Source organism: Eptatretus burgeri, chromosome 14 (genome assembly GCF_056783735.1).
Source record: "Eptatretus burgeri isolate ZD-2024b chromosome 14, Ebu_testis_v1, whole genome shotgun sequence".
Lineage (NCBI taxonomy): Eukaryota > Metazoa > Chordata > Myxini > Myxiniformes > Myxinidae > Eptatretus > Eptatretus burgeri.
This window is the reverse complement of record NC_140974.1, coordinates 68,119,047-68,145,109: the sequence shown is the minus strand read 5'-3', so window position 1 is coordinate 68,145,109 and position 26,063 is coordinate 68,119,047. Positions and strand designations below refer to the sequence as shown.

Sequence of the window (26,063 nt, the reverse complement as noted above, 5' to 3'; positions counted from 1 at the left end):
AAACGTCAAGGTGTGACCGGGCCTTTACGTTGAACTTTTGATGTTTTTTTTTTAAAGATTCGGACGTATTCATAGCGACTTGGTCTTATGTATAACGCATTCGTAACTACACAGAACGTTTCGTTGTGTTATAGATAACTTATACCAACGAATGCTGAACCTGTTGTTGGCCTACACAACCGATGCCCAACGATAGTCTAACTCAGGCATAGCGCGTTGCACGCATCGCCGACGATGTCGTGGCGTAGCCTATTAAAAGGCTGACGCACAACGATTCAAATCATAACTGCCGGAGAAATGGAAGGGTCAAAATCGCGGTCACACCTTGGCGATCTTGCCAGCGTATGCCGACGTAACAAAAAGTGTGTCTAAAACATGTTCAAAATTTTACGACGTACTCGGCGTATGACACACGTTCGCATGCGATGAGGATAAGTTTTACACACGATATGTGGACGCTTACACACGTCCACAAAGGCTACTTATAAGCTACTCATAAGTCGAAACACGTCGCGGTAATGTCTTTTTTACGCGAAACTTATTTCTAACCTATGTTTGACGTGCTTTGAACCAATTCTTTACGTAGTCCCAACACACATCGACGTATGTAGACGTATTCCAATGACGTCTTCCGGTCGACAAAAAAAAAAAAATGAATGTGTTTCTAGCTTACAACTGCCATATAAAGACGTGTTCCCAGCGGTTTGGGGAATTGGTATATAAAAATGCTGCTCATAAAAGGGGAACCCAACAGTGTTTTCGAGTCCTTTTTGAGTCGATGTCCATGTCAGCAGTAACAGTATCAGTATCAGTATTAGTATTAGTATTAGTAGTAGTTTGTTCATGTTGGCAGTAGTAGGTGGGTGTGAGGGGGAGGGTGTGGGTTATGATGGATCGTCCTTGCGTCCGCGTGTCCACGGGTAGGTTCATAGGCTGCCACTCAACGATTTAAATAGCTGCATCTCCACTATTGAAAGTCGACGCTTGCGCTCAACAATTGGATTTTTTTTACACTCAACGACTTTTAAACGGTACCACTCAGCTAGTTTCATTGTTTACAATGAACGATTTAAATTGCTGTCACTCGCCTTTGTTTTTTTTTTTTTTTGTTTTTTTTTGACGCTGGGGTTTGGAAATTTGAAGCGTTTCTTCTGAACGTGTTAAAACGCTCAAACTCGACTATTTTAAATAGACGCTGCCGATGGACAATTGGAATCATTGCCAAGCTAGACATCGAAGTGTGAACATCCTCGTCATGCCGAAGAAAAGTTTGAAGAATGCTGCAAATAAGTGTCCTGGCCGTGGCCGTGGACGCTGACGCAAGGACGATCCATTATACCGACGTCTTTCAGCCTATGAGTAACTTAAAAGTAACGTCTGTCGACGTGTGGCAACGATCGCGTAACGTGCCAACAACACGTTAATCATAGGTAGGAAATAAGTTTCGGGTACGCTAAACATTACCTCGGCGTATCTCAACTTATGATTAACTTACAAGTAGCATGTGTTGACGTCTGTCAACGATCGCAGACCGTGCCTACAACTTGTGGCCAGCGTAGTGGAACATGTGAGTCATACGCCGGCATACGTCGTGAAATTTCAAGCATGAAAAAATTTGAGGACAACCGAAAAGTACAACGTTTAAAGCCAACGTACAACGACGTATGGCAGTGTTTTTCAGCGTGCTCTCAATGTTATCAAAACTTACCCATAACGTATTCAACGTGTGCCAGCGTTTTAGAAAAAAAATTCAAAAATCGGCATACGTTGGCTAAAACGTCAAGGTGTGACCGGGCCTTAAAGTACGCTATCATATGTCGTATTAAGAAGAGTACGTCAAGAAATTTTAAACATGTTCAAAATTTTACGACGTACTCGGCGTATGACACACGTTCGCATGCGATGAGGATAAGTTTTACACACGATATGTGGACGCTTACACACGTCCACAAAGGCTACTTATAAGCTACTCATAAGTCGAAACACGTCGCGGTAATGTCTTTTTTACGCGAAACTTATTTCTAACTTATGTTTGACGTGCTTTGAACCAATTCTTTACGTAGTCCCAACACACATCGACGTATGCAGACGTATTCCAATGACGTCTTCCGGTCGACAAAAATAAATAAATGAACGTGTTTCTAGCTTACAACTGCCATATAAAGACGTGTTCCCAGCGGTTTTGGGAATTGGTATATAAAAATGCTGCTCATAAAAGGGGAACCCAAGAGTGTTTTCGAGTCCTTTTTGAGTCGATGTCCATGTCAGCAGTAACAGTATCAGTTTCAGTATCAGTATCAGTATTAGTTTGTTCATGTTGGCAGTAGTAGGTGAGTGTGAGGGGGAGGGTGTGGGTTATGATGGATCGTCCTTGCGTTTAACGATTTAACGATTTAAATGATAAACTCAACGATTTAAATGGCTGCATCTCCACTATTGAAAGTAGACGCATGCGCTCAACAATTGGATTTTTTTTACACTCAACGACTTTTAAACGGTACCACTCAGCTATTTTCATTGTTTGCAATGAACGATTTAAATTGCTGTCACTCGCCTTTGTTTTTTGACGCTGGGGTTTGGAAATTTGAAGCGTTTCTTCTGAACGTGTTAAAACGCTCAAACTCGACTATTTTAAATAGACGCTGCCGATGGACAATTGGAATCATAGCCAAGCTAGACATCGAAGTGTGAACATCCTCGTCATGCCGAAGAAAAGTTTGAAGAATGCTGCAAATAAGTGTCCTGGCCATGGCCGTGGACGCTGACGCAAGGACGATCCATTATACCGACGTCTTTCAGCCTATGAGTAACTTAAAAGTAACGTCTGTCGATGTGTGGCAACGATCGCGTAACGTGCCAACAACACGTTAATCATAGGTTAGAAATAAGTTTCGGGTCCGCTAAACATTACCTCGGCGTGTCTCAACTTATGATTAACTTATAAGAAGCATGTGTTGACGTCTGTCAACGATCGCAGACCGTGCACACAACTTGTGGCCAGCGTAGCGGAACGTGTGAGTCATACGTCATGAAATTTCAAGCATGAAAAAATTTGAGGACAACCAAAAAGTACAACGTTTAAAGCCAACGTACAACGACGTATGGCAGTGTTTTTCAGCGTGCTCTCAATGTTATCAAAACTTACCCATAACGTATTCAACGTGTGCCAGCGTTTTAGAAAAAAAATTCAAAAATCGGCATGCATTGGCTAAAACGTCAAGGTGTGACCGGGCCTTTAGTTAGACTATCGTTGGGCATCGGTTGTGTAGGCCAACAACAGGTTCAGCATTCATTGGTATAAGTTATCTATAACACAACGAAACGTTCTGTGTCCGTTACCAATGCGTTATACATAAGACCAAGTCGCTATGAATACGTCCGAATCTTTAAAAAAAACATCAAAAGTTCAACGTAAGCCAGCGTTTTACATACATTTTAATAAGTTGCCATCGCTGGCTAAAACGTCAAGGTGTGACCGGGCCTTAACATAAAGAAAACGTACCCATAACTATATTCGACGTGTACCAGCGTTTTACATAAATTTTCCAAAAATCGGCATAAGCTGGCTAAAACGTCAAGGTGTGACTGGGCCTTTAGTTGTTGAGCATCGGCCTATGTTGACCTGTTGGTCAATGTTGACCTCAAAAATAATTGGCTGGTTGAATTCAGTGACCTGAAATAAATCGTCTTCAAATTTCAAGTCAATCGGATGTAAATTGAGGATTTTAGAAATACAACCGAAATTGTTGACCTTGGGCCTATGTTGACCTTTTGAATAATAATTTTTGACCTCAAAAATAATTCGCTCGTTGAATTCATTGACCTGAAATATAAATCCACTCCAAATTTCAAGTCAATTGGATGAAAAGAGGATTTTTGAAATTTGGCTGAAGTCGACCTTTTGGTCTATGTTGACCTTTTGGCCTATGCTGACATCAAAATAATAGGTTGTTGAATTCAATGACCTGATATGCGAATGCTCTTCAAATTAGAAGTTAATCGGATTAAAATTCAATTATTCTTGATGTCAACAAGGACCATCATGTCAACATAGGCCCAAGGTCAACAACTAAGGTGGTATTTCTAAAATCCTTAATTTTTATCTGATTTTTTTTTTAAGCTCTCATCCAAGCCTCGAGTGTCGTATACAAATAAATAAATAAATTAATATTGAGGATTTTAGAAATTTGGCCTATGTTGATCTTTTGACCTGAAAAATAGCAGGTTTCCAAATTTAGTGATGCGCTTTGCAATTCTCAAAGAGATGGGGATGGGCCTGGCATCTGCCTGGGGATGGCCAGACGGAGGCCCCTGGAGTACTGGCAGAAAGTGGACACAGCGTCGCGCTGCTCTGGCGCATGCTCCCATACCTGACCTGACCTATGCAATTGTTGCTCGCTTTTCAGGTTAAATCAGATGAAAATTAGCGATTTTTCAGATGAAATTTGATTTTATAAGTCTGACCTTGAGTTGACCTATGCAATTTGAAGAGGATTTACGACGTACTCGACGTATGGCTCACAAGTTTGACCTCAAAAATAGTTGGTTTCCCAATTCAGTGGCGGAATATGTAAATTTCAAGTTAATCGGATGAAAAATTACGATTTTACAAAATCGACCTGAAAATCAAGAGGCTTCTCAGATGAGACTACCTTTACAACTTTGTAAAGTTTCTTGACAATCGGTTTAAAATTGTGACCTGTCGGCAACAAACAGATAGACAAACAAAATCACAAAATCGAATGACTAATACACTTGAAAAATCTTTGATTTTGCAAGGATCAAACAAACAAACGGAGGCGATCAACATACTTGTCAAAACAAAAAAACATTACGAAGTAATAAATACAAATCAGAGTGTGTTTAAGAGTGTGCACATCATTCTGTAATGCCAGTTTTACTCACAGGGTTTTCAACATATATTTTGAGGTCATGACTACTGCACTCCATGGTGAGCTCTTCGCCAGTGACGATGGAATGCTTTATTCCCTCCTTTCAAGTTGCCTTTACACAGAGAGACAGGAGGAATGAATATACAAACTGTTTGTTAATCAGGTCCTGCCGATATTGTATGAATGACGCATTCAAAACAAACACTTCAATTGATTCGCAAAGAAGATTTTGAACATTACACAATCCGTACAATTATTTCTTCCAATTACAAATATAGGAGGTGGATAATGTGGGGAAAATAGATTGTTTGCCACAATCGAGATGAAAAATCCACAAACTTGAATGGCACTCCGAAGAGCGCACACCTCCGCAGGTTGAACAGTGTACGTTTTGTATCCCACTAATAGGTCGGATCTGGATCCAAACCTGAACCAAAATCAAATTGACTTGTTCTTGTCGTCTCTCCAACTCATCCAACCCAGTTTTATTATAACCCTTCAATAAGTTTTTGAAATATCATGCTGCATATCGTTTTTGGCCCTTCTTCTCAATGGTGAACAATCACTTTATAAAAAATAAAAACATTCTCGTATCCAGATCCAGATCTTCACCGAAACATACCAATTCGTCCTCGTCAAATACCTAACCTGTCCACCAAGTTTCGTCCGAATAACTTTTTGAGATATCCTGCTAACAGTCAAACAGACAGACAAATAGATACAAACAAACAGGGGTTAAAACATAACCTGTTATCCACCTTTGATGGCAGAGGTAATTACGTGACGCTACAAGTTTGATTTTAAAACGAAAATCATATTGCTCAAGAAAACGAATCTTTTGAGCATGAGAATGAATAATTATTTTTCGCTGGTGAAGATGAGTGTCGATCTCTATCGGCAGGCTGGGAGGACAATGGATGCGAACCACCGTTGGAAGCATTTCCCCTCTCCCCACCCCACCCAGTGTTCTCGGCCCTGTTCTTTTTCAAGTTTTCATCAATGATCTCTCTGACTCTCTGGAAAATCCCCTTTATCTCTTTGCTGATGACTCCACCCTCTGCCATAAGATCTGTCATCCCTCATATTACCAAGCAGCAGCCTCTTCACTCTCTGCAGATCTGGATAAAAATCACAAGCTGCTGGTCCAACACATGGAACATGTCTTTCAATCCTGACTAATCTCACACTCTCACTATGTCTCTATGAAAGGACTGTCTGGAAACCCCCCATCTACTTTGTCAACAATCCTCTGGAAGAAGTCCTTTCATTCAAGCTTCTGGGTCTCACGATCTGGCATGATCTTTCCTGGGAAAGCCACATTTCCAAGCTGGCCTCCAAAGCCAGTCACCGACTGAGTATCCTCCGTCGTGCAAAGTCCTTCCTTGGCACACCTGAACTGACCACATACAAAGCTTTCATCGACAGCCTAATGGAGTACTGCTCTCCCCTCTGGGCTGGTGCTCCCCCCCTCACCTTTCTTGGCTTCACACTGTGGAAACCAAGGCACTTAGGATCATTGGAATCTTCCACGATGAGGCTGAGTCTTTGGGCCTCTCACTCTCTCACCACAGGCAGGTCGGTGGTCTTTCTGTCTTTGGCCGTCTCCTCTTCGGCCTTCCCCCCCCCCCCCTGCTGTGTCTGAGATATGTCCCTTCCATATTTCCACAGGGAGCTCAAGGTCCACGAGCAACCCCTTCTGGTAAAACTACCAAAATCAATAATCACTGCTCACCTTCACTCTTTCATTCCTCTTTTATCCCACCTTTGGAATAAACTCCAACGCTCTCTTCATTTCGACTCTTCCCTCCAGGTCTTCAAAAATCAGCTGTTCACCACCATCGCTTATCCTCTCCCCCATCCAAAACCACCATCTTTTCTACCCCTGATAATCCACCCCAAAGCCACCTCCTTCAAATTCCCTGCTTTCCTTTCTGAAAGTCTCTGTTGTGTAAGGACCTGAAAGTCCCTTTAGTGTCCATCTTGTTTACCCTGTGTACCCTGCCCCATCCATCTCCCTTCCACAGATCTCATGTCTCTGCTCCACACTGTTTTTTCCTTCCCTCTCCCATCCCTCTCGTCTCCTGCTCCCTTTGTTGTACGTTATATGTGCGAGCTGTCATACGAGCCTTGACATTGTATATACCCCCCCAAAAATTTTTTTTTTAACAAAAAAAACAAAAACTTAGTTTATGTGTACAAGTGTACTGGTGAAATGAATGTGTACAACTGATACACACCGTGTAGCACATGGAGATGGAATTAGGATGGAGCAGGGTACAATAATTGATTGGTTAATTATGTAATAAAAATAAATAAATCTTCTTCTTCTTTCGGCTGCTCCCGTTAGGGGTCGCCACAGCGGATCATCCGTATGATCCACAAAGTGACTTGGCACATGTTTTTACGCCGGATGCCCTTCCTGACGCAACCCTGGTCGCCTCTTACGACACAGGGATATGGTACACCTATTCTAACCGGGGCATACACCAGGCCCAGTACACTGGTACTCACTTTGCCGACCTTGGAAGGATGAAAGGCTGAGTCAACCTCCTGGTGTGTATTAATTCAAGCGGCCAACAGGGTTTGAACTCAGGACCTTTTGGATCCCATGCCGCTACCCTAACCACTACGCCAACACCAGGCTAATAAAAATAAATAAATAACAATCGTAAATAATTAATAATGAATAATAATTCATCAATTGGCAAAGAGCATACCTAAACCACCACTGTTTCATCAGAATCTGTTACTTTTTGAAAATGAAATGATTCATCGACAAATTAAATAATTAATCGATTAGTTCATTAATCATTAAATGAAAACCACCCTTTATAACCAAATCACTTGGTCAATGTCATGTCCAAATATTAGCTGCCAAGCTCAAAGGATGACTGAGATATCGCTCACATAAAACAAGCAAACAAGAAAGATGTCATGCACAGCGATACTTGCGAAATCTATAAAACAAATTTGACCTTAAAAAATAATTGGTGGTTGAATACAATGACAAAATACACAAATACTCTTCAAATTTCAAGTTAAATGTATGAAAATTGACTTTTAGAAATGACTGTCGACTTTTTTGGCCTTTGTTGACCTCAAGCTTATTCGTTAAATTCAGTTCAGATATGCAAATTATTTTCAAATCTTAAGTCGATGGGATGAAAATTGAGGATTTTAGAAATTCCACCGAAGTTTTTGATCTTTGGCCTACGTTGACCTTTTGGTCCATGTTGACTTAAAATAATAGGTGGTCAAATTAAATGACCAAATATGCAACTCCTCTTCAAATTTCAACGCAATCAGACGAAAATAGACTTTTTGAAATTTGGCCTATGTTGACCTTTTGGTCTATGATGACATCAAAAGTAATTGGTGGTTGAATTCAGTGACCGGATATGGAAATCCTGTTCAAATTTCTAGTCAATCGGATGAATATTGAGGATTTCAGAAATTTCACAGATTTGTTGATCTTTGGCCTATGTTGACCTTTTGACCTCAAAAACAATAGGATTCTTGCATATAATGAACTCTACCATGTGGTGAAGATCAGTTTAAAAGTGTGACCTTGAGGCGATAAACATTCAAACAAACAAACGCAACAACGCACACAATCAACCAATATACTTCAAAAATCTTCCATTTTCGCAAGTAACAAACAAGAAAACAAACAAGAAAGATAATATTTGATTGATTAATGCGAAATTAAAATAAACAAATATTAATTGTAAAATAATTAATTTCTTTATCAATTGGCTAATACCATACCAAAACCACCCCTGTTTCATCCAAATCTGTAACTTTTTGAAAATTAAGTAATTCATCAAAAAAATAGAATGGGCACTCGGTAGAGCGCATACCTTCGCCTCCGCTACTTTTTTGTTCTTGGCATGAGAGTGGGGGGAACAGATCAGTGAACATTTTGGTGTTGGTTTCATGCAAATCGGTTTTGATTTGACCGTGTTATGACAAAAACCGCATATTTTGAAAGGTCGTGACCCCACTGACCTTTGACCCCCAACCGCTAACCAGGGTAATGACATAATTGTGTCAAGTCGCCCATCACAAGATTGGGCAATGAATTCTGAACATTTTGGCATCGGTTGCATGCCAATTAGATCAAAATTGACCGCGCTATGGTAAAAATACGAATTTGACCTGTGACCTTGACCCGATCGCTCCCAAAATCTAATCAAATGTTCCTTGGATAATAACCCATCATCCCACCAAATTTCAAGCGATTTGGTTTAATACTCTCTGAGTTATGCGAATAACAAACAAACACACACACACACACACACATATTCACAAATAAATAAATAAATAAATACACAGCGACCAATACATAACCTTTCGCAGAATGCGAAGGTAATGAATAATGAATCGTTTCGTTCATAAATCAATAAATCAAAACTACCCTTTATAGCCAAATCACTTGTTCACTGTCATGTCCTAATATCAGAGTCTGAGCTCAAAAGGTGCCTGAGATATTGCCCAAATGAGAAAGAAAATAAAGAAGTAATTAATAAATCAATTAATTGATTATTCAAAAAAGTAAATACCATTTTTGCCAAATCACATCTTCACTTTTGTCCCAAAATTTCAGCTTCCTAGCTCAAAGGATGGCTGAGATATCGCCCGGGCAAACAAGAAAGAAAACAAATAAACAAACGGGATAAAAACTGAGTACATACTCCCTTCATTCGGTTCCCGGCAATGATGTCATGTGTCAGCTGGATATGGAATTGGGAAGGAGCGATGTACAATATTGAAATAAAGTCTTGGCTGCCGATAAAATTTTCCCTGGGACCTACCCCCCCCCCCCCTGCATATTGTCATTAATTCTTATGGAGAAATTGGATTTGCTTAAAGTCGTTTCAGTTAAAGTCACACTTTTCAAGAACGTAACTACAACGTTAAACGAGGACTGTACGTATATAATTTCTTGCTCGACATATGTTAGCTGCAATAGGCTGCAACCTGAAACCATTTATCATTCCGTTTCGTTCTGAGGTCAAAAGTTCTAAAATATAAACATTAGTATTCAGGGAACAAGATAAGATCCAGCATATACCAAAAGTTTAACTGTTGATTTCTGCCAGTTGAGATGTTGTGTAACCTTTAAAGTTGGACTATTTATCCACGTTGAAGCATGAATTGTGCACTACTTTTTGAATCTTGACCAATCAGAATGCTAACTTATGTCACATGATCTGCACGATTGTGAGGCCAAGTCAATCGTCACAAGTTCGTCATGTCCAGCACAACATCATCTTTAAATTGCTTTATGCACTGAAAAATATTTTAAAACGACCTTATTCATACATTTAGCCCACTAAAATGGAGTAAACATTGCGAATGTTTGAAGAAGTGTGTGGGAATGGCTGATGCTGGCCAATATGTATTTATAAAGGATCATGAGGATCTCGTCGAAGTGGAGTACTGTGACATTCCTGCCGAGTAGGTTTTCATTCCACTTATCAGAATTTTATTAATACTGGCTCAATGTCGATTAACAGATGAAGTCCTATGAAATGGGCATATTTCATCAGAGCACATGATACAGGCTTCCCATCAAAGATACCACCTTGCTCCACCGTCGCCTCTGCAACTGCGGATATCAAATTGTATTCTCAAATGGTTTTGTCTGCACACTAATGGGTCACTGATTTTGGAAAGTTTATCTCAGATCCTGTTCTAGATATTGAAGATCAAACTTATAGAAACCTACAGTGCATTACAATATTTTTGACAAAAGTATAAATTTCACAATTTTACTGAATCAAGTATGTACCACTCGAAGCCTTCAAAATCGGTTTGCCAGTAGTATCCAAGAAAGTCCACAAAACTGAGTCCCAAATTCATTTCATAGGGAAAATACTGCACGACGAAGTTGCCATCAGGGCTCAAAATTGAACTTTTTAGCCCACCATCACCTACTTTGACCTTTCCATATGAAATACTGGCAGGATTTCAGAGTTAAAGTTTTTACACGAGGTCAGGCATGTTGTCAGCTACCCGAAATGGTGTAGGAATCGTATAATTGAGAGATGGCAGCAAAATCCATTTTCTGCGCACAAATCGTCGTCTCAGGTTGCAGTCTATAAAGTCATCTTATAAATACGTCTGTGTGTGTGTGTGTGTGTATGTGTGTGTGTGTGTGTGTGTGTGTGTGTGTGTGTGTGTGTGTGTGTGTGTGTGTGTGTGTGTGTGTGTGTGACACCAATCGGATGGTGGATGTTGATGTGGCAGACGGTGGTGTCGATACATGGTTGATGCGTGTTCATGGGGTACTTGCCCTTGCTCCTTTGTGATTGACTTGAGCTGGGAAGTTCCCTCTGGTCAAACTGACAGGAACAGGGCATTGATGGTTGTGGGCGTTGGGGGGGGGGGGGGTTGTTCGAATCTCCTTTGGCATTCTGTCGAGGGGACTTTATTCGAACATTTTCTGCAGTTGGTGAATGACTCAATCGTGTTCTTGTATTTTCCGAAGGTTGAAACGTGATTTGGCAACAAATATGCTGGCTTGGGTCATCTGACTATGTCCAGACCCTGGGAGAGTGATGCAGTGTGCTATCCCCGAGGTGTTCGTGTTTGGGTGGAAAGGCTTTATGGCTGGAGTTTGAGCTCTGCTTACCACCCTCTCAGGGTTGTGGAGTTGAATAGTTGTTAATCTGGTTCAACTGCGCCTTCCTCACTACCTCCCCAAGCCAGCCGCTGCCCGCCTCGCCCCAGCAGTTCTCCTGCCCCCTCCCCAGCCCACGGGCTCTCCTGTCCACGACCCCGGCAGTTCTCCTGCCTCGCTCCGGGCTCTCAAATTCTCTTACCCCCCACCCCCGGCCCGCCAGCTCCTTCCCCCGCCCCAGCCATTCTCCGACGTCGCTGGTCTTCAAACTCTCCAACCCCCAAGCCCTCCAACTCTCCTACCCATCAGCAGCCCTGCAACGCTTTTACTCCCACCGGACCTCCAACTCTCTTACCCGCACCCCAACCCTCCAACACTACCCCCCGGACATGCCAACCCCCTTCCCCCTCCCTCGCCCCAGCCATTCTCCGACTTCCCTGGTCTTCAAACTCTCACCCCCCAGCAGCCCTCCAGCTCTTTTACCCTCACCGGACCTCCATCTCTCTCTTACCCCCCCGGCATGCCAACCCCCCTTCCCCCCTCCCTCGCCCCAGCCATTCTCCGACTTCCCTGGTCTTCAAACTCTCACCCCCAGCAGCCCTCCAGCTCTTTTACCCCCACCGGACCTCCATCTCTCTCTTACCCCGCCCCCCTCTTCCCCCCCCCCCGCACCCCAGACCTTAAATTATCCTACCATCCCCACCGGTCCGCCAACTCTTGTACACCCCTCCCCCCTTCCCCCGAGCAATGCCGAAACGATGGAGGCGGTTTATTTATTTATAACCCAAACATGGCGGTTCTAATCGCTCTACCGCAAACGGGACGAGGAAGGTGGCACGAGTCACTTTTCACTTAGAGAACATTGTACTTTACGGTACTTCTACATATCGACGGTCCCCTGTGCCAGTGCGCATGCGCAGCCTGAGCTGGAGCCAGGGATGTTTTGGGTGTTTCAACCTGTTCAATACTTGTTTGATTATTGTCGTTCCACGCTAATAAAGTGGTCGAACAAATTGAACTCTGTTCTTATTTATAATTATCAAACAACTTGATGCAGTCGAGTGAAGATCGTCGGTGCTGAAGAGGACACGACTGGGTGAAAACGGACCACGAGAACGTCGACAGTGAGTTTGGATTTCTCGGGTCCTGTACCCAATCTTCGCCCCCAGGACACTGTACACACGTGTGCATCACCGAAAATAGAACGTTTACTCCAGAATAACTGTTCCTATGGCGCCGGTGGAAGCAGAGTGCCCGATCGAGGGTTGTGACTATATGGCTACACACGCAGAGGCGGCAGTGGTGGCGGCCATGTTGAGTATACACGCCACTGTGCACGTCGCCGCCCCCAGGGCGGCGAGCTCGAATGCCAAGATGGAGAAACTCAAGCGTCCCTCCATAGCACTGGCCGGAACGGGCGAGGCCTGGTCGTACTTCATAACCCGCTGGGGCGAATACAAAACAGATACTAAGCTTGTCGGACCCGACATAGTCACGCAGCTACTGGAGTGCTGTGAGGAGGAGCTGAGAAAGGACCTCACTCGCGCGGCGGGTAGGAGCCTCGTGGGCAGCGATGAAGAAGACGTCCTCGCCGCCATGAAGGCGCTCGCCGTCCGGACGGAGAACACGATGGTAGCTTGTGTGGCCCTGTCTAACATGCGGCAGGGACACGAGGAGCCCGTCCGGTCGTTCCACGCCCGCATCAAGGGGCAGGCGGACACGTGCAAGTATGAAATGAAGTGCACCAAGGCGGGGTGCGATCAGGTCAACGACTTCACGGAAGAGATATTGCGCAATGTGGTTGCCCGTGGCATCGCGGACCAAGCAATACAACTTGACCTACTTGGTGAGAAGAACCAGGACATGCCATTAAAGGACATGATAGAGTATATCGAGGCCAAAGAGTCTGGAAAACGCTCAGCATCGCGCCTGCTTGACACTCAGAGCACGGACGCGATCAGTAGTTCGTATCGGCGGGGAAAGCGACATGACGTCCGCGCCAGAGTAGGAGCCAGGCCGGAAAAACGGAAGGCCAAGCCCGAAGGAGTATGCATCTACTGCGGCGAGGTGGGCCACGGCAAAACGCCTCAATGGCGCGCCAGACGCGCCGAGTGCCCCGGATACGGTAAAAAGTGCCGGAAGTGTGGCCGCCAGAATCACCTCGACAAGGCGTGCCTGGGCGACCGATCGGCAAGACCCCCATCTAAGGAGACCGACGGGATGTACGACGAGCAGACGGCAGCCTTTGTCGAGCTATGCACGGTCACCATGGCCAGCACAGAGGACGAAATGCGCGCGCTTCCCCTCGCTCACCACCTGTACGATGATATGTGCGATAAGTGGATGAAACGCATATCCGACCCGCAGCCATACATCAACCTCACTCTCACCAACAAGCGCGAGGATTACAAAGCGCTGGGTTTTAACCTCCTGAAACACACCCGCGCGGTAACCCTACCCGCTATGGCAGACACGGGGTGCCAGAGCTGCCTGATCGGCATTAAAGTCGTCCAACAAATGGGCCTGAGTACCGAGGACCTCATACCTGTATCCATGACCATGAAGGCCGCAAACAACAGAGGAATTCGTATCCTCGGAGCCATGGTAGTCAGATTCGCCGGTAACAGTGACGACGCTCGGAGATTGGAGACGCGCCAAATCGCGTACGTGACAGACTCTTCAGACCGCATATTCCTCTCCCGCGCGGCCTGCATGGACCTGGGAATGATCTCGGACAGATTCCCGACACTCGGAGAGGTGAATCTGACGACCTCGGAATTGTGCGACTGCCCGCGACGCGCGGAGCCGCCGACCAAGCCGACCGCACTCCCCATGCCAGCGACCGAGGCCAACAGAGAGGCACTACAATCACATTTACTCAGGATGTATGCTCAGAGCACATTCAACACGTGCCCACACCAGCCACTACCGAGAATGACCGGCCCGCCACTACGTCTTATGCTCAGTGAGAACGCGACACCGGTTGCCCATCACACTCCCATCTCCGTGGCCATACATTGGCAAGATGAGGTAAAAGCAGGCCTCGACCAGGACGTTCGGCTCGGCGTGTTGGAGGAAGTACCCGTCGGCACGCCGGTGACATGGTGTCACCGCATGGTAATTTGCGCGAAAAAGAATGGCAAGCCGCGACGCACCGTCGACTTTCAGGCCTTGAACAAGCATGCGTTCCGCGAGACCCACCACACCCAATCCCCGTTCCACCAGGCGAGACGCGTACCTAACGGGAAGCGCAAGACAGTATTCGACGCATGGAACGGTTACCATAGCGTCCGCCTACACGAGGACGACCGCCACAAGACGACCTTCATCACTCCATGGGGGCGCTACCGGTACCTATCTGCCCCACAAGGGTATATGGCATCGGGGGACGGTTACTCACGACGATACGATAAGATCGTCGCGGACATTGGTAACAAGACCAAGTGCGTAGATGACGCGCTACTATGGTCAGACACGATTGAGGGGAGCTACTTCCAGACGGTCCAATGGCTGGATATATGCGGCCGGAATGGAATCATCCTCAACCCGGAGAAGTTTGTCTTCAGCGCACCCACGGTGGACTTCGCGGGCTTCACCATCACCATGACCGACGTGCGACCGTGCAGCCGCTACCTGGAAGCAATCCACGATTTCCCACAACCGCGTAACATCACCGACATCAGATCGTGGTTCGGGCTTGTCAACCAGGTGGCATACGCCTTTAGTATGGCCGAACGAATGTAGCCATTCCGGAAGCTCCTGAGAAGTGGAGAACGCTTCCAGTGGTCCATGGAGTTAGAGGACATATTCCGCGAGTCGAAAGACGTGATCGTACAAGAAATCGAACACGGTGTCCGCATATTTGACAAAACTAAGCCAACATGCATCGCCACGGACTGGTCGAAAGAGGGAATCGGATTCTGGTTGCTTCAAAAGCACTGCCGATGCGTGCCAGTTAGACCATTCTGCTGCACTGATGGATGGAAAATAACCCTGGTCGGCAGCAGATTTACACATGCGGCAGAATCCAGATACGCGCCCATAGAGGGCGAGGCTCTCGCAGTCGCGGACGCCTTGGACAAGGCGCGCTACTTCGTACTGGGCTGCGAGAACCTGATCGTTGCGGTAGACCACAAACCACTGCTGAAACTACTTTCGGACAGAGCACTTGACGACATACGCAACCCCCGCCTCAGGAACCCCAAGGAGAAGACTCTGCGTTATCGCTTCCGCATCATACATATCCCGGGCATGAAGAACAAGGCGGCAGATGCCATGTCGCGCAGGCCGGTTGGCACCACGCGACCTCCACTCATGAACCTTCCAGATGACAATGCCACCATAGCGATCCACCTCCAACCAAGCACGCACACCGACGTCCTGTCCCTCCTACGCCAAACTGAGCTGGAGTATGACGACGACGTCGAGGAGGACAACCTGGCATGGTGCGCCGCGGGCCTCGAATCATTGCGATCAGTAACATGGGATCGCGTCAGGGAAGCCACCAGCAGCGATGGCGATATGCACATATTGGAGGGAATGACAATGAACGGCATCCCCGACTCAAAAATCGAGATGCCAGAGACAATTAGCGACTATCACCAGTACCACGAGAACATTACATCGACAGATGGAGTGATCCTATACAAGGACCGAGTAGTCATACCACCCTCACTCCGCGGCGATGTGCTGAGCGCCCTACACGCTGCCCACCAGGGCGTATCAATGATGACCGCCCGTGCAGAATCCTCTGTATTCTGGCCAGGCATGTCGGCCGACATCAGCGCCACTCGGAAAAACTGCGAACACTGCCACCGGATGGCACCATCACAGCCTGGAGCGCCACCAACTCCACCTATTCCGGTCGTTTACCCCTTTCAGGCAGTGTGCTCGGACTTCTTTGTACACAGGGGTGCACACTACCTTGTGACAGTGGACAGATACTCGAACTGGCCGATCATCTCAAAGTCGACGGGTGGCGCCGCCGGACTCATAAACCACTTACGTCGCGCCTTCGTGACGTACGGGACACCAGAAGAGCTCGCGTCGGATGGGGGACCGGAGTTCACCTCCACCGAGACCAGGTCATTCCTGCACAGATGGGGCATACACCACCGCTTGTCATCGGTGGCCTTCCCTCACAGCAACTGTCACGCGGAGATTGGAGTTAAGACAATGAAACGACTTATCACGGACAACACCAGCCCGCAGGGAGAACTTGACACTGACGCTGTGCAGAGAGCGATACTACAATATCGTAACACGCCTGACCCTGACACGAAGATCTCCCCGGCAATGTGTGTCTTTGGCCGCCCGATACGCGATTTCATCCCAATTATCCCCGGGAAGTACAGACCGCATGACACTTGGCATGAGACCCTGAAAGCGAGGGAGGAGGCCCTCCGCAAACGTCATATCCGCACAGCCGACACCTGGGCAGAACACACCAAACGCCTTCCGCCACTTGCTGTAGGGGACCTAGTCCGCGTACAGAACCAGACAGGATTCCACCCAAAAAAATGGGACAAGACAGGCAGTGTTGTGGAGGTACGCCAACATGACCAATACGTGATCAAGATCGACGGCTCGGGCAGAGTCACACTTCGGAACAGGAAAGTCCTGCGCAAGTTTAGCCCAGTTCGCAATGACCAGCTGCCACCCCGGTCTATCTATGATGATCTTGCAACCCGCATCACGGTACCTGCACCCGTTGTAACACCGCAACTGCCTGACCTCGACAGCGAACCCGTGACATCTGCGACGCCAACGGGGCCCACGCCGGCACTGACGTCAGTATGCACACCCCAGTGCAAGACGACACCCGTTTCAGACACGCCAGCAGCACCAGGACAAGGCACACCGAGGCGCGCGATCCTTCAGATGCCACCATCGGCCCCTGAAACCCCGAGAGCCCCATCCCCACTGGGGCCCGATGTGACACCACCAGCACCAGCAATAGGTCAACGCCGATCCACCAGAGTGACCAGCGTGCCTGCCTGGCACAAGGACTACTCCATGGAATAGTCACACGATGGGCGATATCAACTTTAGTTCATTCATTAAACTTAATATTTTCTCAGCCTTTATATATTAACATAATAAAGACTCGGAGGGAGATAGAGAACATTGTACTTTACGGTACTTCTACATATCGACGGTCCCCTGTGCCAGTGCGCATGCGCAGCCTGAACCGGAGCCAGGGATGTTGTGGGTGTTTCAACCTGTTCAATACTTGTTTGATTAATTATTGTCGTTCCACGCTAATAAAGTGGTCGAACAAATTGAACTCTGTTCTTATTTATCACTGAGTTGATGATGTTTATTCGTTTTTACTATTAACCAGAAATAACAAGACTCGGCAAGAAGAGGGATCCGGGGCGATTCGACGGGATGGTGTGGGATCGGGCGTGGGGAAAAACACAGACAATTCCAATGAATATAGAGATCTCAAACCCTCTAAGGCGCCAAGTACACACACACACACACACACACACACACACACACACACACACACACACACACACACACACACACACACACACACACACACACACACACACACACACACACACACACACACACACAAAACGTAGCTATTTCTGGTGGTCAGGCTGGACCGTGGTGTGGACGCAACTGTCCCTGGATCGGCGTCGGACGAGCTGGCCTTGCTCTCGTCAGGGGGGCAGGAGAAACCGTGGTGCTGTTGACCTCCTGGTCTTGGCCCAAGTCCGCTCACAGCCGCCAGGGAACCAGTTCTGGCGCCAAGTTGCGAGCAGGAGAGGGAGGCAGGTCCGCCCGCCGTTCGACCCCGTACTCTGAGTCAGCAGAACCCCAGAGCCAACCAAGGTGAGGCACGAGGCTCAGCAAGGCTCCAAGACACGATGAAGAACACGATCGAATCAGCACAACAACAAGGATGCTCTCCGCGCAACAGCCTCCACACCAAAAAAACACGATCTTTTTTGTCCAGATCTCCTTCCTCTTCCTTTTCCTTTTCGACCCCGAACAGAACCTTTATATCCTCCTGTCCTCGTCACTTCCAATCGAGCCGTTTATTGGCCCACCGCCGTCGCCTTCTGCCAATCGTGATCACGGGGCGGAGCCATCCGCTGCACTGTCCTGTGACGTCACGGCCAGTCTCCAGAGAATACCAAAAGGGGTTTACGCAAACACACTTACCCTATCCCGTGTCCCTATCTAATTACCTGACAATTATCATTTCCCCCCTTGAAGAAATGAACATTTACTAGACAACTTATCACCACTGAATTGCTACTTATTACATCGAGATCCTGGTAAACTCGAACAGCATGGCATACCTAATTAAACATCCTAATTACCCTTTGAATGCATACCCCCCCCCCCCTCAAACGTAACAATATTTTGGTTCAGATCCAGATCCATATCCAGATCCAGCCTATCATTTGGATACAAAATGCAAACTGTTTGGCCTGGCGGAGGTATGCGCTCTTTTGAGTGCCATTCTAATTGGGTTAGCAAGCATTCGAAGGAATATATATGACATTTACACCATGTAAATATCGTTTTAATTAAATGTAAATTGTACTTACGAAGAATATATGACATTTATACCATGTAAATATCATTTTAATTAAATGTAAATTGTACTTACAAAGAATATATATGACATTTACACCATGTGAATATCGTTTTAATTAAATGTCAATTGTACTTACAAAGAATATATATATGACATTTATACCATGTAAATATCGTTTTAATTAAATGTAAATTGTACTTACAAAGAATATATATGACATTTATACCATGTAAATATCGTTTTAATTAAATGTCAATTGTACTTACAAAGAATATATATGACATTTACACCATGTGAATATCGTTTGAATTAAATGTAAATTGTACTTACGAGGAATATGTATGACATTTACACCATGTAAATATCGTTTTAATTAAATGTAAATTGTATTTAAGAAGAATATATATATATATATATATATATATATATATATATATATATATATATATATATATATATATATATATATATATATATATATATATGACATTTACACCATGTAAATATCGTTTTAATTAAATGTAAATAGTACTTACTGGTGAGTAGGATAGGTCGCTTGGACTGCTTCAGATGCGTTGCACTCGCTTTGCCTGCTCCCTCAGAATATGTCCTGAATCGCTCCTGATCCTGATATATGGTGGCTGGTGGGTGGGTCCTGTCCATATTGCTTCTGATCTTGGAGTTGTTCATTAATTGGAGATGGACATTAAAGTTGGAGATGACGAAAAACGAGTTCGTGGGAATCGAAAGCATGTTTATTTATCGATTTATTACCTCGACCACCGAAGGTGAAGGAGGTTATGTTTTCACTCCTTTCTGTTTGTTTGTGTACAGGATATCTCAAAAAGTTGTGGACGGATCCGGATGAAATCTTGTGGACAGGTTGGGTGCGTGAAAAGAAAGAATTGATTCAATTTGGGTGAAGATCTGAATCCGATAAATTTATTTAGTAATTCTTCCCCATTGAGAGATAGGGTTAAACCGATATATAGCACGATATCTCAAAAGTTGTTGACGGATTTGGACGAAACTTGGGGGACAGGTTGGGTGTGTGGTAAGGATGAATTGATTCAATTTGGGGAAGATCCGAAACCGGATCTGGATACGAGAATTATTAAATTATTAAAGTGATTATTCACCTTTGAGAGATATGGCCAAAAACGATGTATAGAATGGTATTTAAAAAATGTATTGGGCCCGATATGTTCTCGTGGATCAGGCGTTGCGTGGTGGAGGTATGCGCTCAACCAATTGCCTTTGTCGATTTTTTCGATGTGATCGAATGGTGAGGTGATACTGTGCGTGGAACCCTGGAGGGTTGAATTAATGTTGAATTAATGAACAGGATTAACCTTCACTCGTTTAATTAAGCAGAGCGACTTTAAATAACCGAATCTTTTATTATCGTGGGTATGGAACTTGTTTCTTTACTCAGATTTTTAAAAGATCAATCTGCATGACCGATTTATATTTGTTTTTCAAACAACACAACATGTACACCAACCTCAAAGTAACTTAAACGTCTTTTGTGCACAGCCGCACACGTCGCAAACAGGTAGTTGTGAAAAACGTGTCTTACCTTTGGGAATCAGCAGGCGTCGCAAGAGTTCACTCCTTTGGGCCACTCTATCGATAACCCCATCCGAGTCCAGTTTAGGGAGAATGTCCTTTTCTGTCACCATCACAATAAAAGACTCCATACGAGAGTTATTAAATTATTAAAGTGATTCTTCACCTTTGAAAGATCCTGTGACATAATAGTTTCCTTCTCAATCCTGTGACATAATAGTTCTCAATCGATTCTTGAACTTCAAAGTAGAGAAGCTTCTTTCATATGTAACATGTGTGATGGATAGAGTCAATCATAACTTGTCGGCCACGTCAATAACATGATAAGCAACAGTCAGCAAGTTGTATCTCCATGGAATTTTGGAGACACAAATTGCACAGTTTTTATGATGAACAGCTCTTATTTAACAGTTCCAATTGACATTCCTGGCCATGATCTTGAATAGGAACTTCACTTGCTATGCTAAACACATAGTCTCTAATGATGATGTCTTAAACTTGTCCCAGTGCGATGCCAGACTGGTTAATCTAGACTGCAAATTATCCACAGTGGCCCTTTTATCATATATAAGTCGGCGTTTGCTGAACTCCTCCAGTAATTGTCTTAAGCCTACATTCATTAACGTCTGAGAAGTTTTTGGGGTTCAGACTTGCAAAGTCAGCATACAGTGTCCAATTTTTTTGGAAAACGAGGATGGATGCTCTCTGCTACTCTGTCAAAAATTACGTTATGCATATTTATCTTGAAGGATGTAGTTGCGTCACTTGCTGTTTCCTCCTCACTGGACTCACCTGGCATGGTTTTCTTTTTCCTGATCCTTTTAGCAGGCAGAGCGGCCTGCACTTCGAGTTCACAATCCTCCTGGACACTACAGGAGTGTGAGCAGACACTCCAGGAGCAGATTGTCATTGTCTCTAGCAGCTTGTCATTGTCTCACTCCACCAAAAAGTTGTCGGCTGCATTCTTGAAAACATTGAAATCCCTCACACACTTTCTGAGATCCTTTTGTGTTCCAGTGACCATGTGAAGAGCTGCCAATATATCCATTTCACTTGTTTGCAGATATTTTGACAGTGGTGATGTAGACTCAAAAAGGGAAAGAACATTTGAGCAGTGAGAATGGACTTGTATTTTAGCAGCGACTCTGTGTATCTTTTGGTTTTCACGTACATCTCAGGATTGGACCTCACATTCTCTTGAATCTCTGTCAACGTCATAATTATATCAATGTACAAAGCACAGTCTGCTTTTGAGAATGACCCAAACACTTTTCTCATTACTTCATCCTTTGACCACCAGTGAGTTTCAACAATCATGGATGGCCTCCGATGATGAGTGTCCTGACTCATGCTTTCCCAGACATTCATACACATTTCCTGAGCTTAGGACTGGAAAATGGCATGATGTCCATAAATAATTCCTTGGGTATGCCATGTCTGGCGAACACGGACTTCAGAGCTTCGACGACATGCTTTGCAGTGAGCCCACAAATGCTTATGACCTCAGGATACTTGGAGAAATAATCCACAATCAGGAGGAAATCCTTTCCGGCGAAGTGGAAAATGTCCGCTCCCACTTTCTGCTATGGCCCCAGCTGAAGATAATGTGGCAAAAGTGGCTCTTTAATGTTAGCTGGTCTGAACTTAGCACATGTTCAGCACTTGGCAACCAGACATTGTATATCTGAGTTGATACTTGGCCAAATGACCACTTGGCGTTCCCTGGCTTTACATTTCTCTTGCCCAAAATGGCCTTCATGTATTTGCCGCAGAATGTCAGACCGGTGTGTGGCAGGAGTTACCAACGCTCACCAACAAAAATCATGTCATTTGCCATGTGCAGCTCATCCCTGAGATGCCAGAAAAGTTTGCTGGACACAGGAAGGTTGGTCTGGTGCATTGGCCAGCCGTTCAGAATGCAGCCGGCCAGTAATTGTAAATCGTTGTCATCTGCAGTGGCACCACGCAAACGGTCCAGCTTGTTCTGACTGACTTGCAGATGGGTCATTAGCTGATGCACCCTCAACTGCATGTCCTCGAAAATGGTGTCATACATCAGGACTGAGCCGCTCGGTGCCCTTGACAAGGTGTCTGGAATGTACAGCATCTTCCCAGGAACATATTTTACAAACACGTCATAATGCATAAGTCGGAGTAGCATCAACTACAGCCTTGGTGAAGCTCTGTACAGTAGTTTCTTGACAATTGTCAAGAGAGGTGGATGGTTAGTCTGCACCTCAGTCTTGTATCCATAGACATAGTGGTGAAACTTCTCCAAGGCGAATATCACCCCTAACATCTTTCTCAATTTGGGCATAGTTCTCTTCCGCAGCGGAGAGTGAACGAGAAGCATATGCGACCGGCCAGCCATCCTGCAGCAGACAGGCTCCCAAACCGGTTGATGTGTCAGCTTGTACAAGAGATGGTCTTGATGGGTCAAATAATATGAGCACCGGCGCAGACGATATGGCTTGTTTTAGCTTACTGAATGCCGCTGCCTGCTCTGGCTGCCATTGCAATGTTAATCTTTCTTGAGCAAATGACGAAGCAGGGTTGTGATTACTGACATGTCAGGAATGAAACGCGATAAGTAGTTGATCACACTAAGCGCACGCTGTAACTCAGTCTTGCTTGTGGGTGTTGGCATATCCACGATTGTTTAGATCTTTCCCCGGTCTGCCTTTAAGCCGTCAGTAGAGACAACTTGTCCCATAAACCCGACCTCTGATACCTTCCATTGGATCTTCTGGTGGTTAAATTTCACTCCACTAGCTCTGGCCCAGTCAAGGAGTTTCCTCACACTCTCATCGTGCTGAGCTTCATCAGTGCCTGCGATGATCATATCATCAGCGATAAAGTGTACACCTTCAATATCTCCAAAAGTACACTCATTCCTATTCTGCAGCACCTCACTTGGGGAGCAAAGGCCAAATGGCACTTGGTTAAAGCAGTAACGCCCGAATGGGAAATTGAAAGTACACTTCAAAGCACTGTCCGAATCAAGCACCACCTGCCAGAACAAATCTTTCTGGTCAAAGATTGAGAAAAACTTTTTACCTCCCAGTTGGTTGATTACATCATCAGTAGTTGGCATCTGGTGATGCTCACATCTTACGGCAGTATTTAGCTTACGGGGGTCGAGACACAATCTCAGACTTGTCTCTTTTTTGTCGACGATAACCAAATTATGCACCTAATCCGTAGGAGCGTCAACTCGATAAGATATTGTTGTGGGCTGGGTATCAGTGGCGAGCGTGACCGCTAGATAGTGCAGTAGAGTCGGCTCCACCGAACACCCGGAATTCAGATCGTTACCCTCAGATAACTCCGAAGGTACGGGTCCCTTACAGGACCGTGAATCGTTAATATATCAACCGTGTGGGCACAGGGTTATTTGCCAAACTTCAAAATACCTAGAGGCCCACGTGGCGAGCTACCGAGGGATTCACACCCTCGACGGGGCGCGATCGGGATGAGTCATTACCGTGCTCGACCCATGCGTAACCCGAGCGGATGGTTACCGAGGTTCCGTCGGTCCAAATGTACATCTACAGCAGCAACGGCCTTTTTAATCCACCAATACACACCGTGCTAAACCAATGAAGGAAAGGACAGAAACGAGCTGAAACATTCAACAAATGGATATTTATTTACAATAGGTGGGGAAGGAACACATAAAGGGCAGTTAAACCAACTATAAAGAATGCGAATAATGTACAGCGAAAGCACTTATGCAGTTGCTACTTAAAGCCAGGGCCCCAGACACACACACAAATACCCAAAAGGAAATGGACCTTCCCGTCTTGTGCGGTTTGGCCGAGACGAGCGAACCAGGATGAGACCAGCCGCGTCGAGATGAGACCAGACCAGCGTCGAGATGAGACGAGATCAGCGCCAGCAAGATGAGAGCAGACGGGGCGCAATCGTCCCGACAGCCACCACACTTCTTTTTTAGGAGGGAGGGGCTTCTTCTTCCGACCGCTCGCCTCCCGATTCCCAGGCCGTCCTCCATTGGACAGGCCCGCGGTAGGCGGGGAAACTCCCACCCCTCTGGGCGGAGTCCCAAGCGGAGGAATTTGTGGCTCCGCCCACCTCCTCACCTCTGGCCATGTGCCTCATGGCGATGGTACCGAGTCGGAAACGGGGCGGTTGAGACGCCCGCTCCTTGCCGATTGGCTTAGAGGGACACCATACCTATGTTAGGCTCCACCCACGCGCGTGCTTGCTGGCGAGCGTGTGAACAATGCTGCGAGCATTATGGTGTCAGGATGGAGCGAAGGTGTTGTTGTTGTTGTTGTTGTTGTGATACGGGGTGTAAAAATGTTAAAGAAAACCCTAACTATCAAAATAACTTCGCAGCGCATGTATGTAATTCCCATTAGACACAGGTAGGGGGCCCTAACTAGAAACAGACACTTATCAAAATAACTAAGCTATGGGGACGGCTGTCTGTCTGTGTGCACAAGGCTTCCAAATTCATTACAATATTACGCCCCAAGCCACCATGTCAGAGAGTTTCTCTTTGAGGCGTGCATGTAAACTGTGGGGTACTCTCTGTGGAGCCTCTATAACTGGAGAAACTCCATCTTTTAATTGGATGTGGTACAGGTGAACAAACCTACAAACACATCTGCATAATCAAGCATGACTTCGCTTAGCTTGAGTGGTGTGTGGTGAGCACGAACAGAACATACACTTGCATCGGCCTTATTGGCACCTAGTCGAAAAGATCCAGGGCAGCATTTGCTTGTAACCCCAGAATCGGAGGTGCCGAGGTGTTAATGTAGAACTCAAAATTCCCCTCTTTGGTGCCTGCTTTGCAAGATTCCCAGACCTCTGGCTTCGTTGGTAACTTGTTGAAAAGAGACAAAGGCTTAACACATGTCTGCGTGCCAGTATACAATTTGACCTTCATTTTAGCTCCTTCTATTGATATGCATGCATAGCAGTTCTGACCTGGTGCTACCGAATCATGGTCGTCAATGCACAGTGGATCTATTTGATCGACCCAATCGCCAATCTCTTGTGTGTCCATGCGAAGAGTGTGGACAGACTGCCTGGGTTTGGCTCTACATACTCTTTGAAAATGACCCTTCCGTCCACATTTGTTACATTCTCTGCCAATGGCAGGGCAGTCATGACCCCTTCCCCACTGGTATCCATATCGAGGGCAAACATCCTGTTAATCCATTGCATGATTGGCGTTACCGTGGGATTCCCTACCACGAGCATCACGTCAAATAAACACCTCACCATTATCACGAGCACCACGTCCTGCAAACCTCACGACTTTCTCGTGCAGCTCCTTTACCTCCAGAGGCATCTTGCACATCGACTGTATTTGTGTGCGGCTTGCCTCAGCGGCTCAGCAGATATCCACAGCTTTGACAAGGTCCAGGTCCTTTTCACGTAAAAG

General features: G+C 45.7%; 1 protein-coding gene across 6 annotated transcripts in view; it reads right to left on the bottom strand.

Moving 5' to 3' along the window:
* LOC147013524 (32 kDa beta-galactoside-binding lectin-like) overlaps positions 1-22,869 on the bottom strand; it is a 72,104-nt gene extending 49,235 nt beyond the window's left edge. For 3 of the 6 annotated variants that reach the window (XM_085855382.1, XM_085855386.1, XM_085855385.1), the window contains exons 1-2: positions 19,615-19,749; positions 4,906-5,004 (exon numbers count right to left, since the gene is read on the bottom strand). In XM_085855382.1, coding sequence (XP_085711508.1) covers positions 4,906-4,950 — 45 coding nt within the window. In that variant the 5' untranslated portion in view covers positions 4,951-5,004; positions 19,615-19,749. Of the gene's footprint in view, positions 1-4,905; positions 5,005-19,614; positions 19,750-20,657 lie in introns of those variants that run through there. The other 3 variants (XM_085855383.1, XM_085855387.1, XM_085855388.1) reach the window with 3 other exon arrangements.
* Between the last annotated feature and the right edge of the window lie 3,194 nt (positions 22,870-26,063).